The following is a 14,947-nucleotide window of genomic DNA, read 5'->3' as shown; positions in this document are numbered from 1 at the left end:
TATAGTATATATAATATATATTCCAGGGTCCCCCCTGTCCTGTATATTGGGGTGTAGTATATATAATATATATTCCAGGGTCCCCTGTCCTGTTTATTGGGGTGTAGTATATATAATATATATTCCAGGGCCCCCCCCTGTCCTGTATATTGGGGTGTAGTATATATAATATATATTCCAGGGTCCCTCGTCCTGTATATTGGGGTGTAGTATATATTATATATATTCCAGGGTCCCCCGTCCTGTATATTGGGGTGTAGTATATATTATATATATTCCAGGGTCCCCCCTGTCCTGTATATTGGGGTTTAGTATATATAATATATATTCCAGGGTCCCTCGTCCTGTATATTGGGGTGTAGTATATATAATATATATTCCAGGGTCCCCTGTCCTGTATATTGGGGTGTAGTATATATAATATATATTCCAGGGTCCCCCAGTTCTGTATATTGGGGTGTAGTATATATAATATATATTCCAGGGTCCCCCTGTCCTGTATATTGGGGTGTAGTATATATATAATATATATTCCAGGGTCCCCCCTGTCCTGTATATTGGGGTGTAGTATATATAATATATATTCCAGGGTCCCCCCTGTCCTGTATATTGGGGTGTAGTATATATAATATATATTCCAGGGTCCCCCCTGTCCTGTATATTGGGGTGTAGTATATATAATATATATTCCAGGGTCCCCCGTTCTGTATATTGGGGTGTAGTAAATATAATATATATTCCAGGGCCCCCTGTCCTGTATATTGGGGTGTAGTATATATAATATATATTCCAGGGTCCCTCCTGTCCTGTATATTGGGGTGTAGTATATATAATATATATTCCAGGGTCCCCTGTCCTGTATATTGGGGTGTAGTATATATAATATATATTCCAGGGTCCCCCCTGTCCTGTATATTGGGGTATAGTATATATAATATATATTCCAGGGTCCCCCTGTCCTGTATATTGGGGTGTAGTATATATAATATATATTCCAGGGTCCCTCGTCCTGTATATTGGGGTGTAGTATATATAATATATATTCCAGGGTCCCCTGTCCTGTATATTGGGGTGTAGTATATATTATATATATTCCAGGGTCCCCCGTCCTGTATATTGGGGTGTAGTATATATTATATATATTCCAGGGTCCCCCCTGTCCTGTATATTGGATTGTAGTATATATAATTATATTCCAGGGCCCCCCCTGTCCTGTATATTGGAGTGTAGTATATACTATATAATATTGGGGTACATAGTATATAATACACATATAATGCGGCCCTTTGTCCTGTATATTAGGGTGTATAGTATATAATACAAGTACAGTGTGGTGCCTTGGTCCTGTATATTGGGGTGTACTATATACTATTGGGGTATTGAGGTACATAGTATATAATGCGGTCCTTTGTCCTGTATATTGGGGTGTATTATATACTGTGTAATTTTGGAGTACATAGTATATAATGCGGCCCTTTGTCCTGTATATTGGGGTGTAGTATATACTGTGGAATATTGGGGTACATAGTATATAACACGGTTCTTTGTCCTGTATATTGGGGTGTATTATATACTGTGGAATATTGGGGTACATAGTATATAATGCGGCCCTTTGTCCTGTATATTGGGGTGTATTATATACTGTGGAATATCGGGGTACATAGTATATAACACGGTTCTTTGTCCTGTATATCGGTGTATAATCTCATGTATTTTCGTCCCTCTACCTGCACCCCGGAGCTCCGGCCGGGCCCCCCCTCCCCTCAGCTGTTCTCCTTCTCCTTGTCTCTCCATGAAAGGAGCAGAAGGCGTCTTGAGACTCTCCGGCTATTTTGGTCGGGACAATTTTGTCTTCAGATCCTCCTCCTTCTCCTTACAGCCAAAGTTGAGGATGTGGCTAAAGTTAGCCTCGGAGTCTTGGCTGGCAGGGGTATATAATCCCACCCCGGGGTCTTCTCTTCCATGTCACTCGTTCCTTCTGACCAGGACAAGCACCCACAACAACCAAAGAGATGGTAAGTCTACCCAACTGGAGGGCCAACCTGAGCCAGCCTGTCCGGCCTAGACCCAGCCTGGAGCCACCTTGGATTATGTGTCAAGTGGTTGAGGAGTGGGGCGCTGGAGGAGGATGGGGAGATGTCGGGGTTCAGAGGAGAAGACTTGGGGGACTCACACAGAGAAGACATTGTGAACTGGGATGTCCCCCACTGCAGCCAACCATGTTGTACATAGCACTCATTGGCCTTATGTCATTCTGGTTGCTACGGGTTACAGCTCTTCCATATTGGATAAGCAAAGAGGAACATAGAAGGGTCTTCAGAGGGAAGAGGGACACATGGGGGGCAGGAACTGGGAATGTTCCTATATGTGTCCTGAGTGGGGTGTTGGGGCACCTCTAGAGTCTGCATATTGGTGATGGCTCATGTTTGGTGGGTGTGATTAGCACTGGATTGTCAAAGAACTACCCCTTCCCCTGGGAACAGCCCCATTTCCCCTTCATTTTCCACACCCTTCTACAGACCTCATCATGCCTTCCCTATGCCCCTGATTATTTTCTGTTAGTACCCCACTATTTTTTTATGCTCCCCCCTATCCCTCCCTATATACCTTCTAATAATGTGCCCCCCCCCCCCACCCCATACCTTCTGATGGTTCTTCCCCCACCCACTGGCCTCCACACTGCCCCAATTTACTTTTTAGCTGTATTTTACCCCATTGTGTGTAGCCATGATTACTTACCTCTGATACCCACCCAGAAAGTCCTCACTGCATGCACTTACCTATGTTCACCTATACAGCATTAACCCCCCCCCCCCCCCCATCCCATCCCATATACTGACCCTCTCACTCATCATCTCATCTCTCCACAGGCACCAGCAAAGAAGGCCAAGAGAAAGGCACAGGAAGGAGGCTCCTCCAATGTATTGTCCATGTTTGACCAAACCCAGATCCAGGAGTTCAAGGAGGTGAGTTGGCCGGGGTTCCTGAGGAGCAGGGTGACCCCTTAGATATGGGGGGGGGGGTCATCTCTCTGGGATCTGATCATTGCTGCCTCCATTGAGACAGTGACTGACTTTCTATAAGGTCTTAGCATGGTTTCCATCATGGCCGCCATTGCTGGAAGATGTAGAGTTAGGTGTCCCCTAAGGGATCCGGAGGTCTCTACGGCGAATCTCATAACCTGGGGAGATGCCAGAGGACCAGCTAATGAGGGCTCTGCGGTGTGTAGTATGTGAGGTGGGGGGGGGTGGACATCGCCATGTGGTGTGTAGTATGTGAGGTGGGGGGGGGTGGGGGGATGGGTGGACATCGCCATGTGGTTGGGTCATCCTTATAACGGGAGGGAGTTTGGCCAAATCTCCATAGTATGTTGTCCCCAAATGATTTCCAGCCATAGATGTTCTCCCCGGTTATTTTCATGTATGAAGCGCCGTCAGCCATAGCAACCAACCACACAGCGCTCCTCTGTCAGCAGTTTGCTGATTGGTTGCTGTAGTTACAGTACATTGCTCCTGGCCTTATTGGAGAATTCCCCCCCCCCCATTGGGGGAGGAAGGGAGGGGGGCTCCCAGACCAGCTGCTGGTGTCACATATCTCCGGGGGGGATGTTGGGGGATATTTTAGGATCATGTCACATAGAAGGAGATGACGGAGGGGGACAGGTGTACAGGGAGGGGGGGAGGGGGGAGGGGGATATAAATTTAGAATCAGCAGAAGTTCTGGGTGGACACCAGAGGAGAAGTGCAATCTACTCCAAAGTTCTCCATTACCTCCAACGTCTGCGGACCCCCCCACAGAACCTCTACAATGTCTTCCATGATGAGCCCTCCTCGGGAAGGGGTGCTCTCTGTACATCAGACTGGGGCCCCACCGGTGGAGGGGCCCCTCCCTTCCCTATACATCTAATGATGGAGATCTGTAGAGAAGATCTCGGTGAGGTCCACCCAGCACTGATATCTCCTCTCTGCTCCTCTCAGGCTTTCACAGTGATTGACCAGAACAGAGATGGCATCATCGACAAGGAGGACCTGAGAGACACATTCGCAGCTATGGGTGAGTGCCCCCCCCCCCCGCTACCCCAAGGCTCCCCCCCCCCCGCTACCCCAAGGCTCCCCCCCCCCGCTACCCCAAGGCTTCCCCCCCCCCCCCGCTACCCCAAATCTAGGGCTTTATATTCCCCAACACCCAACTTCTTCAGATCTCCGAGATCCGCCATATTCTATCCAAACCCCACTGCTATCATTCTACTACAATCCACCTCCCTCATTCTACTACAATCCACCTCCCTCATTCTACTACAATCCACCTCCCTCGTTCTACTACAATCCACCTCCCTCATTATACTACAATCCACCTCCCTCATTCTACTACAATCCACCCCATCATTGTACTGCAATCCACCTCCCTCATTCTACTACAATCCACCTCCCTCATTCTACTACAATCCACCTCCCTCATTCTACTACAATCCACCCCATCATTGTACTGCAATCCACCTCCCTCATTCTACTACAATCCACCTCCCTCATTCTACTACAATCCACCTCCCTCATTCTACTACAATCCACCCCATCATTGTACTGCAATCCACCTCCCTCATTGTACTACAATTCACCTCCATCATTATACTACCAATCACCCCCCACCTCCATCATTGTACTACAATCCACCTCCCTCATTATACTACAATTAACCTCCCCCATTCTACTATAATCCACCCCCAATCATTCTACAATCCACCTCCCTCATTCTACTATAATCCACCTCCATCATTATACTACCAATCACCTCCATCATTGCATCACCCCCCATCTCCCTCATTGTACTACAATCCAACTCCTTCATTCTACTACCAATCACTATCCACCTCCATCATTGTACTACAATCCACCTCCATCATTGCACTACAATCCACCTCCATCATTGCACTGCCCACTACCTCTATCATTGCATTACCCTTCACACTCTACCTCCTTCATTGTACTACAATCCACCTCCATCATGCTACTACCCTTCTCCCCCATCACTGAATGACCCCCCCCCCCCCCACCCCCATATGTCTGTGGAGGGTCTCATGTATCCGGCTCACAGTCTACATACCAGTAGTTAGTCACATTCTAATGGACTTGCCCTGTAATGTTGAAGAACTTTTGTAGCTTCTTCTCTATCATTGTACTACCCTCCACCTCCCTCATTGTACTACAATCCACCTCCCTCATTGTACTACCCTCCACCTCCCTCATTATACTACAATCCACCTCCCTCATTGTACTACAATCCACCTCCCTCATTGTACTACAATCCACCTCCCTCATTCTACTACAATCCACCTCCCTCATTGTACTACAATCCACCTCCATGGTGTACTGCCCTCAGGCACTGTTGTACCCCCGGCCTCTCTGTGTTGTGATTGTGTGTTGGGGTAACACTTCTCCTCCTCCTCACAGGCCGCCTGAACGTGAAGAATGAGGAGCTCGATGAGATGGTCAAGGAGGCTTCTGGACCCATCAACTTCACCGTCTTCCTCACCATGTTCGGAGAGAAGCTGAAGGGTGAGCCGGGGCTCCATAGGGTTCATGTGAAGGGGGGAGGGGTGGTCACCAGAGTTCACTGGCCAGGGTAGGGGGGTAGGTAACAGTTTATAATTTTACATCTCTATTATGATGACCATAGTGTTACCTGCAGCTGGCCCGTAGGTTGGCCATCAGAAGGGTAGTGAGGTGGGTGCTACCCCCCGTGTCATGTATTCCCTGACAATATGTCTCCTTACAGGTGCTGATCCCGAGGATGTCATCACCGGGGCATTTAAGGTGCTTGATCCTGAGGGCAAGGGGTCCATCAAGAAGCAGTTGTAAGTATTATCACTTATCTGTTCCACATTCCCCACCCACCACCTCATCCTTCCATCCCACCCTTCCCAATGCCCCATTTCCCCACCACCTCACCCCTCTATCCCACCTACCCCTTCCCAATGCCCCATTTCCCACCACCTCACCCCTCTGTCCCACCCTTCCCAATGCCCCATTCCCCACCACCTCACCCCTCTATCCCACCCTTCCCAATGCCCCATTTCCCACCACCTCATCCTCCCATCCCACCCTTCCCAATGCCCCATTTCCCACCACCTCACCCCTCTATCGCACCTATCCCTACCCAATGCCCAATTCCCCACCACCTCACCCCTCTATCGCACCTATCCCTACCCAATGCCCCATTCCCCACCACCTCATCCTCCCATCCCACCCTTCCCAATGCCCCATTTCCCACCACCTCATCCTCCCACCCCACCCACCACCTCATCCTCCCATCCCACCCTTCCCAATGCCCCATTTCCCACCACCTCACCCCTCTATCCCACCTACCCCTTCCCAATGCCCCATTTCCCACCACCTCACCCCTCTATCCCACCTACCCCTTCCCAATGCCCCATTCCACACCACCTCACCCCTCTATCCCACCCTACCCCTTCCCAATGCCCCATTCCCCACCACCTCACCCCTCTATCCCACCTATCCCTACCCAATGCCCCATTCCACATTCTCCAACACCTCCTCACTCCATCCCACCTCATCCTTCCTAATGCCCCATTCCCCACCACCTCACCTCTCTATCCCACCTAACCCATCCCAATGCCCCATTCCCCACCACCTCACCCCTCTATCCCACCTATCCCTACCCAATGCCCCATTCCACACCACCTCATCCTTCCCAATGCCCCATTCCCCACCACCTCACCCCTCTGTCCCACCCATCCCAATGCCCCATTCCACATTCTCCACCACCTCCTCACTCCATCCCACCTAACCCTTCCCAACACCACATTCCCCACCACCTCACACTTCCATCCCACCTAACCCTGACCTAACCTAACCCTCATCTGATACATGACAGTATCACCCTTTAACACCCATTCATCCTACCATCCTAACCAACCCTTCACCCATTGTCCAATGCCTACCTATATCCCCCTATACCACCACCCATTCACCCTACCATCTTATCCATTCCCCCATCCACTTATTCATCTCCTCCTCTATACTCATACCGGCATCTCCCTGTACCACCATCCATCCTACCGTCCCATCTTTCCCTTCATCCAATGTCCAATATATACTGGTATCTATGTACTATGCCAGCCGTGCTTCCCCTAACAATGTCCCCCTTTCTCTTGCAGCCTTGAGGAACTCCTGACCACACAGTGTGACAGGTTCACCCCAGAGGAGGTGAGAGCTCAGACCACATTTGGGGTCCCTGGGATGACGGCGGTGGGGGGTTGGGCTCAGAGGGTTTGGGGTATTAGAGTCCTCCCAGTTTCGGGATGCAAAGATGGGGCTGAACTTTTCTGGGGGTTGGGGTGGGACAGCCAAGACATCATTTCTATTGGTAGCCAGGACATTTTAGGGGGGATGGGATTGATGTTTCCTGGGGAGTTGGGACAGCTACCACATTTTGGGGGATGAGATTGGTGTTTCTGGGATCTCAGTCTTCTCATCCAACTCTTCTCCTTCCAACAGATCAAAAACATGTGGACAGCCTTTCCCCCTGATGTGGCCGGCAACGTAGACTACAAGAACATCTGCTATGTCATCACCCACGGTGAGGACAAGGACCAGGAGTAATCGGTCTAAAGGTTCACCCTGCGGGCTGTGCGCCCCGAGACCCGGCGCTGCGCCCCACTGCTGTACATTGCGAATTTTGTAAAGTGACCCATCAACTACAAAACTGTAATTTATTCTGTCCGGTGGGACGAAAGGGGGGCCTTTTATCTGCCGCCCCATTCTCCTTCTGCCCGACAACCTGCCCTCCCATTTACCCCTGATATTTTCTGACGTCTTAAGCTGGAAACCGAATCCTCAGGGGAAGTTCTCAATAAAAGTTCATTTTTATTCTACCTTCTGGCTTTGGTTTGTTTCCTTCTAAATCGATTACTGGTTTGACCATCCAACCAGATCTACCATCTCCACCCCATGGTGTATGTCCTACAAAGGTCAATCCCAATCTATTCTACCATCTCCATCCCATGGTGTGTCCTACAAAGGTCAATCCCAATCTATTCTATGATCTCCATCCCATGGTGTGTGTCCTACAAAGGTCAGAACAAATCTATTGTACAATCTCAATCATATGGTGTGTGTCCTACAAAGGGGTGTCCCAACTATCCTACAATTTCCATCCCATAGTGTAAGTCCTACAAAGGTAATTTCAATCTATTCTACGATCTCCATTCCATGGTGTGTGTCCAACAAAAGTCAGTCCAATCTATTCTACCATCCCCATCCCATGGTATGTGTCCTACAAATGCCGGTCCCAATCTATCCTATGATCTCATCCCATAGTGTGTGTCCTAAAAAGATCAGTCCAATATATTCTAGGATCTCCTTCCATGGTGTGTGTCCTACAAATATCAGTTCCAATCTATTGTCCAATCTCATTCCATGGTGTGTGTCCTACAAAGGTCAGAACTAATCTATTGTACAATCTCCATCATATGGTGTGTGCCCTACAAAGGGGTGTCCCAAACTATCCTACAATTTCCATCCCATAGTGTATGTCCTACAAAGACCAGTCCCAATCCATTCTACCATCTCCATCCCATAGTGTATGTCCTACAAAGACCAGTCCCAATCCATTCTACCATCTCCATCCCATAGTGTATGTCCTACAAAGACCAGTCCCAATCCATTCTACAATCTCCATCCCATAGTGTATGTCCTACAAAGACCAGTCCCAATCCATTCTACAATCTCCATCCCCTAGTGTATGTCCTACAAAGACCAGTCCCAATCCATTCTACAATCTCCATCCCATAGTGTATGTCCTACAAAGACCAGTCCCAATCCATTCTACAATCTCCATCCCATAGTGTATGTCCTACAAAGATCAGTCCCAATCCATTCTACCATCTCCATCCCATAGTGTATGTCCTACAAAGACCAGTCCCAATCCATTCTACAATCTCCATCCCATAGTGTATGTCCTACAAAGACCAGTCCCAATCCATTCTACAATCTCCATCCCATAGTGTATGTCCTACAAAGACCAGTCCCAATCCATTCTACAATCTCCATCCCATAGTGTATGTCCTACAAAGACCAGTCCCAATCCATTCTAAAATCTCCATCCCATAGTGTATGTCCTACAAAGACCAGTCCCAATCCATTCTACAATCTCCATCCCATAGTGTATGTCCTACAAAGACCAGTCCCAATCTATTCTACGATCTCCATCCCATAGTGTATGTCCTACAAAGACCAGTCCCAATCCATTCTACAATCTCCATCCCATAGTGTATGTCCTACAAAGACCAGTCCCAATCCATTCTACAATCTCCATCCCATAGTGTATGTCCTACAAAGACCAGTCCCAATCCATTCTACCATCTCCATCCCCTAGTGTATGTCCTACAAAGACCAGTCCCAATCCATTCTACGATCTCCATCCCATAGTGTATGTCCTACAAAGACCAGTCCCAATCTATTCTACAATCTCCATCCCATAGTGTATGTCCTACAAAGACCAGTCCCAATCTATTCTACAATCTCCATCCCATAGTGTATGTCCTACAAAGACCAGTCCCAATCCATTCTACAATCTCCATCCCCTGGTGTATGTCCTACAAAGACCAGTCCCAATCCATTCTACGATCTCCATCCCATAGTGTATGTCCTACAAAGACCAGTCCCAATCCATTCTACCATCTCCATCCCCTAGTGTATGTCCTACAAAGACCAGTCCCAATCTATTCTACAATCTCCATCCCATAGTGTATGTCCTACAAAGACCAGTCCCAATCCATTCTACGATCTCCATCCCATAGTGTATGTCCTACAAAGACCAGTCCCAATCTATTCTACAATCTCCATCCCCTGGTGTATGTCCTACAAAGACCAGTCCCAATCTATTCTACAATCTCCATCCCATAGTGTATGTCCTACAAAGACCAGTCCCAATCTATTCTACCATCTCCATCCCATAGTGTATGTCCTACAAAGACCAGTCCCAATCTATTCTACAATCTCCATCCCATAGTGTATGTCCTACAAAGACCAGTCCCAATCCATTCTACAATCTCCATCCCCTAGTGTATGTCCTACAAAGACCAGTCCCAATCTATTCTACCATCTCCATCCCATAGTGTATGTCCTACAAAGACCAGTCCCAATCTATTCTACGATCTCCATCCCATAGTGTATGTCCTACAAAGACCAGTCCCAATCCATTCTACAATCTCCATCCCCTAGTGTATGTCCTACAAAGACCAGTCCCAATCTATTCTACGATCTCCATCCCATAGTGTATGTCCTACAAAGACCAGTCCCAATCTATTCTACCATCTCCATCCCATAGTGTATGTCCTACAAAGACCAGTCCCAATCCATTCTACAACCTCCATCCCATAGTGTATGTCCTACAAAGATCAGTCCCAATCCATTCTACGATCTCCATCCCATAGTGTATGTCCTACAAAGACCAGTCCCAATCCATTCTACGATCTCCATCCCATAGTGTATGTCCTACAAAGACCAGTCCCAATCTATTCTACGATCTCCATCCCATAGTGTATGTCCTACAAAGACCAGTCCCAATCTATTCTACGATCTCCATCCCATAGTGTATGCCCTACAAAGACCAGTCCCAATCCATTCTACAATCTCCATCCCATGGTGTATGTCCTACAAAGACCAGTCCCAATCCATTCTACCATCTCCATCCCATAGTGTATGTCCTACAAAGACCAGTCCCAATCCATTCTACAATCTCCATCCCATAGTGTATGTCCTACAAAGACCAGTCCCAATCTATTCTACGATCTCCATCCCATAGTGTATGTCCTACAAAGACCAGTCCCAATCCATTCTACCATCTCCATCCCATAGTGTATGTCCTACAAAGACCAGTCCCAATCCATTCTACAATCTCCATCCCATAGTGTATGTCCTACAAAGACCAGTCCCAATCCATTCTACAATCTCCATCCCATAGTGTATGTCCTACAAAGACCAGTCCCAATCCATTCTACAATCTCCATCCCATAGTGTATGTCCTACAAAGACCAGTCCCAATCCATTCTAAAATCTCCATCCCATAGTGTATGTCCTACAAAGACCAGTCCCAATCCATTCTACAATCTCCATCCCATAGTGTATGTCCTACAAAGACCAGTCCCAATCTATTCTACGATCTCCATCCCATAGTGTATGTCCTACAAAGACCAGTCCCAATCCATTCTACAATCTCCATCCCATAGTGTATGTCCTACAAAGACCAGTCCCAATCCATTCTACAATCTCCATCCCATAGTGTATGTCCTACAAAGACCAGTCCCAATCCATTCTACCATCTCCATCCCCTAGTGTATGTCCTACAAAGACCAGTCCCAATCCATTCTACGATCTCCATCCCATAGTGTATGTCCTACAAAGACCAGTCCCAATCTATTCTACAATCTCCATCCCATAGTGTATGTCCTACAAAGACCAGTCCCAATCTATTCTACAATCTCCATCCCATAGTGTATGTCCTACAAAGACCAGTCCCAATCCATTCTACAATCTCCATCCCCTGGTGTATGTCCTACAAAGACCAGTCCCAATCCATTCTACGATCTCCATCCCATAGTGTATGTCCTACAAAGACCAGTCCCAATCCATTCTACCATCTCCATCCCCTAGTGTATGTCCTACAAAGACCAGTCCCAATCTATTCTACAATCTCCATCCCATAGTGTATGTCCTACAAAGACCAGTCCCAATCCATTCTACGATCTCCATCCCATAGTGTATGTCCTACAAAGACCAGTCCCAATCTATTCTACAATCTCCATCCCCTGGTGTATGTCCTACAAAGACCAGTCCCAATCTATTCTACAATCTCCATCCCATAGTGTATGTCCTACAAAGACCAGTCCCAATCTATTCTACCATCTCCATCCCATAGTGTATGTCCTACAAAGACCAGTCCCAATCTATTCTACAATCTCCATCCCATAGTGTATGTCCTACAAAGACCAGTCCCAATCCATTCTACAATCTCCATCCCCTAGTGTATGTCCTACAAAGACCAGTCCCAATCCATTCTACGATCTCCATCCCATAGTGTATGTCCTACAAAGACCAGTCCCAATCTATTCTACCATCTCCATCCCATAGTGTATGTCCTACAAAGACCAGTCCCAATCTATTCTACGATCTCCATCCCATAGTGTATGTCCTACAAAGACCAGTCCCAATCCATTCTACAATCTCCATCCCCTAGTGTATGTCCTACAAAGACCAGTCCCAATCTATTCTACGATCTCCATCCCATAGTGTATGTCCTACAAAGACCAGTCCCAATCTATTCTACCATCTCCATCCCATAGTGTATGTCCTACAAAGACCAGTCCCAATCCATTCTACAACCTCCATCCCATAGTGTATGTCCTACAAAGATCAGTCCCAATCCATTCTACGATCTCCATCCCATAGTGTATGTCCTACAAAGACCAGTCCCAATCCATTCTACGATCTCCATCCCATAGTGTATGTCCTACAAAGACCAGTCCCAATCTATTCTACGATCTCCATCCCATAGTGTATGTCCTACAAAGACCAGTCCCAATCTATTCTACGATCTCCATCCCATAGTGTATGCCCTACAAAGACCAGTCCCAATCCATTCTACAATCTCCATCCCATGGTGTATGTCCTACAAAGACCAGTCCCAATCCATTCTACCATCTCCATCCCATAGTGTATGTCCTACAAAGACCAGTCCCAATCCATTCTACAATCTCCATCCCATAGTGTATGTCCTACAAAGACCAGTCCCAATCTATTCTACGATCTCCATCCCATAGTGTATGTCCTACAAAGACCAGTCCCAATCCATTCTACCATCTCCATCCCATAGTGTATGTCCTACAAAGACCAGTCCCAATCCATTCTACCATCTCCATCCCATAGTGTATGTCCTACAAAGACCAGTCCCAATCTATTCTACGATCTCCATCCCATAGTGTATGTCCTACAAAGACCAGTCCCAATCCATTCTACAATCTCCATCCCCTAGTGTATGTCCTACAAAGACCAGTCCCAATCTATTCTACGATCTCCATCCCATAGTGTATGTCCTACAAAGACCAGTCCCAATCTATTCTACAATCTCCATCCCATAGTGTATGTCCTACAAAGACCAGTCCCAATCTATTCTACAATCTCCATCCCATAGTGTATGTCCTACAAAGATCAGTCCCAATCTATTCTACGATCTCCATCCCATAGTGTATGTCCTACAAAGACCAGTCCCAATCTATTCTACGATCTCCATCCCATAGTGTATGTCCTACAAAGACCAGTCCCAATCTATTCTACAATCTCCATCCCATAGTGTATGTCCTACAAAGACCAGTCCCAATCCATTCTACAATCTCCATCCCATAGTGTATGTCCTACAAAGACCAGTCCCAATCCATTCTACAATCTCCATCCCCTAGTGTATGTCCTACAAAGACCAGTCCCAATCCATTCTACAATCTCCATCCCATAGTGTATGTCCTACAAAGACCAGTCCCAATCCATTCTACGATCTCCATCCCATAGTGTATGTCCTACAAAGACCAGTCCCAATCTATTCTACGATCTCCATCCCATAGTGTATGTCCTACAAAGACCAGTCCCAATCCATTCTACCATCTCCATCCCATAGTGTATGTCCTACAAAGACCAGTCCCAATCTATTCTACGATCTCCATCCCATAGTGTATGTCCTACAAAGACCAGTCCCAATCCATTCTACAATCTCCATCCCATAGTGTATGTCCTACAAAGACCAGTCCCAATCCATTCTACCATCTCCATCCCATAGTGTATGTCCTACAAAGACCAGTCCCAATCTATTCTACGATCTCCATCCCATAGTGTATGTCCTACAAAGACCAGTCCCAATCTATTCTACAATCTCCATCCCATAGTGTATGTCCTACAAAGACCAGTCCCAATCTATTCTACAATCTCCATCCCATAGTGTATGTCCTACAAAGATCAGTCCCAATCTATTCTACGATCTCCATCCCATAGTGTATGTCCTACAAAGACCAGTCCCAATCTATTCTACGATCTCCATCCCATAGTGTATGTCCTACAAAGATCAGATTGATGGGGGGGAGGGGAGTTGTTGGACATCAGAGAGTTATAAATCCTTTGGAAGGAATTTGGGTAAATTCGTTTTTTTCTCAGTCGGTGATGATTTACTTCCATTGATGATTAGCAGACAATTCTATAAATATAAATTTGGACGGATTTTTCGGATGTATCCAAATCTCAGGAGGAAACTGTACCTGGTTTAATTGATTAATTCTCTAAAAAAAACTCCAACTTTTCAGAACGATTGGAATTCTGTGTGACGAGCGAGCCGATAAGCCGGCCGCCACGTCCTTACCAAGCGAAGAGTCCTCATTGGTTAGCGGGCGTCTCCACCAACTGATCAATGTAAAGATAAAGAATGCCAGCAATAGAAAAAAATGGCGCGGGCTCCTCCCCCAGTCCATACCAGACCCTCACCCAAGCATACAGCCTGGCAGGTTAGGAAAGGGGGGGGGAGGGGACGAGCGCACCCCCCCCCCCCACCCAAACCATAGCAGACCACACACACTCAACATGGGAAGGGGGTGGGGTCTCTGCCTTCCCCACACCAAAGCACCTTGTTCTCATGTTGATGGGAACAAGGGCCTCTTCCCGACTACCCTGGCCGGTGGTTATGGGGGTCTGTGGGCCTCATCAGAATCTGGAAGCGCCCCTTTAACAAGAGGGGGGCCCCCAGACTCCCCCCCACCAGGTGAATGGGTATTTGTACCCCTAATCATTCACCCAAAAAAGTGTCAAAAAGTAATAAAGACAAGAAACAGTTTTTGACATTTCCTTTATTAAAATAAATAAATACAAACAATAGTGTCCCTCAATGTAATCCA

General features: G+C 47.0%; 1 protein-coding gene across 1 annotated transcript; it reads left to right on the top strand.

The window, feature by feature from the left end:
- The first annotated feature begins 1,763 nt into the window (after nt 1-1,763).
- On the top strand, nt 1,764-7,891 carry LOC144000305 (myosin regulatory light chain 11-like). Its single transcript, XM_077494038.1, is given in 8 exon segments — nt 1,764-1,984; nt 1,986-2,015; nt 2,871-2,966; nt 3,978-4,053; nt 5,448-5,552; nt 5,773-5,851; nt 7,175-7,223; nt 7,515-7,891. Coding segments are annotated over 8 exon segments (732 nt in total). The 5' UTR covers nt 1,764-1,792; the 3' UTR covers nt 7,620-7,891.
- The last annotated feature ends 7,056 nt before the right edge of the window (nt 7,892-14,947 follow it).

This window comes from Lithobates pipiens, unplaced genomic scaffold (assembly GCF_037356315.1).
Source record: "Lithobates pipiens isolate NorthernLeopardFrog02 unplaced genomic scaffold, aLitPip1_a1.2 Scaffold_22, whole genome shotgun sequence".
Classification (NCBI taxonomy): Eukaryota; Metazoa; Chordata; class Amphibia; order Anura; family Ranidae; genus Lithobates; species Lithobates pipiens.
Note: the sequence above shows the minus strand (reverse complement) of the source record. Positions and strands in the feature narration are given on the sequence as shown.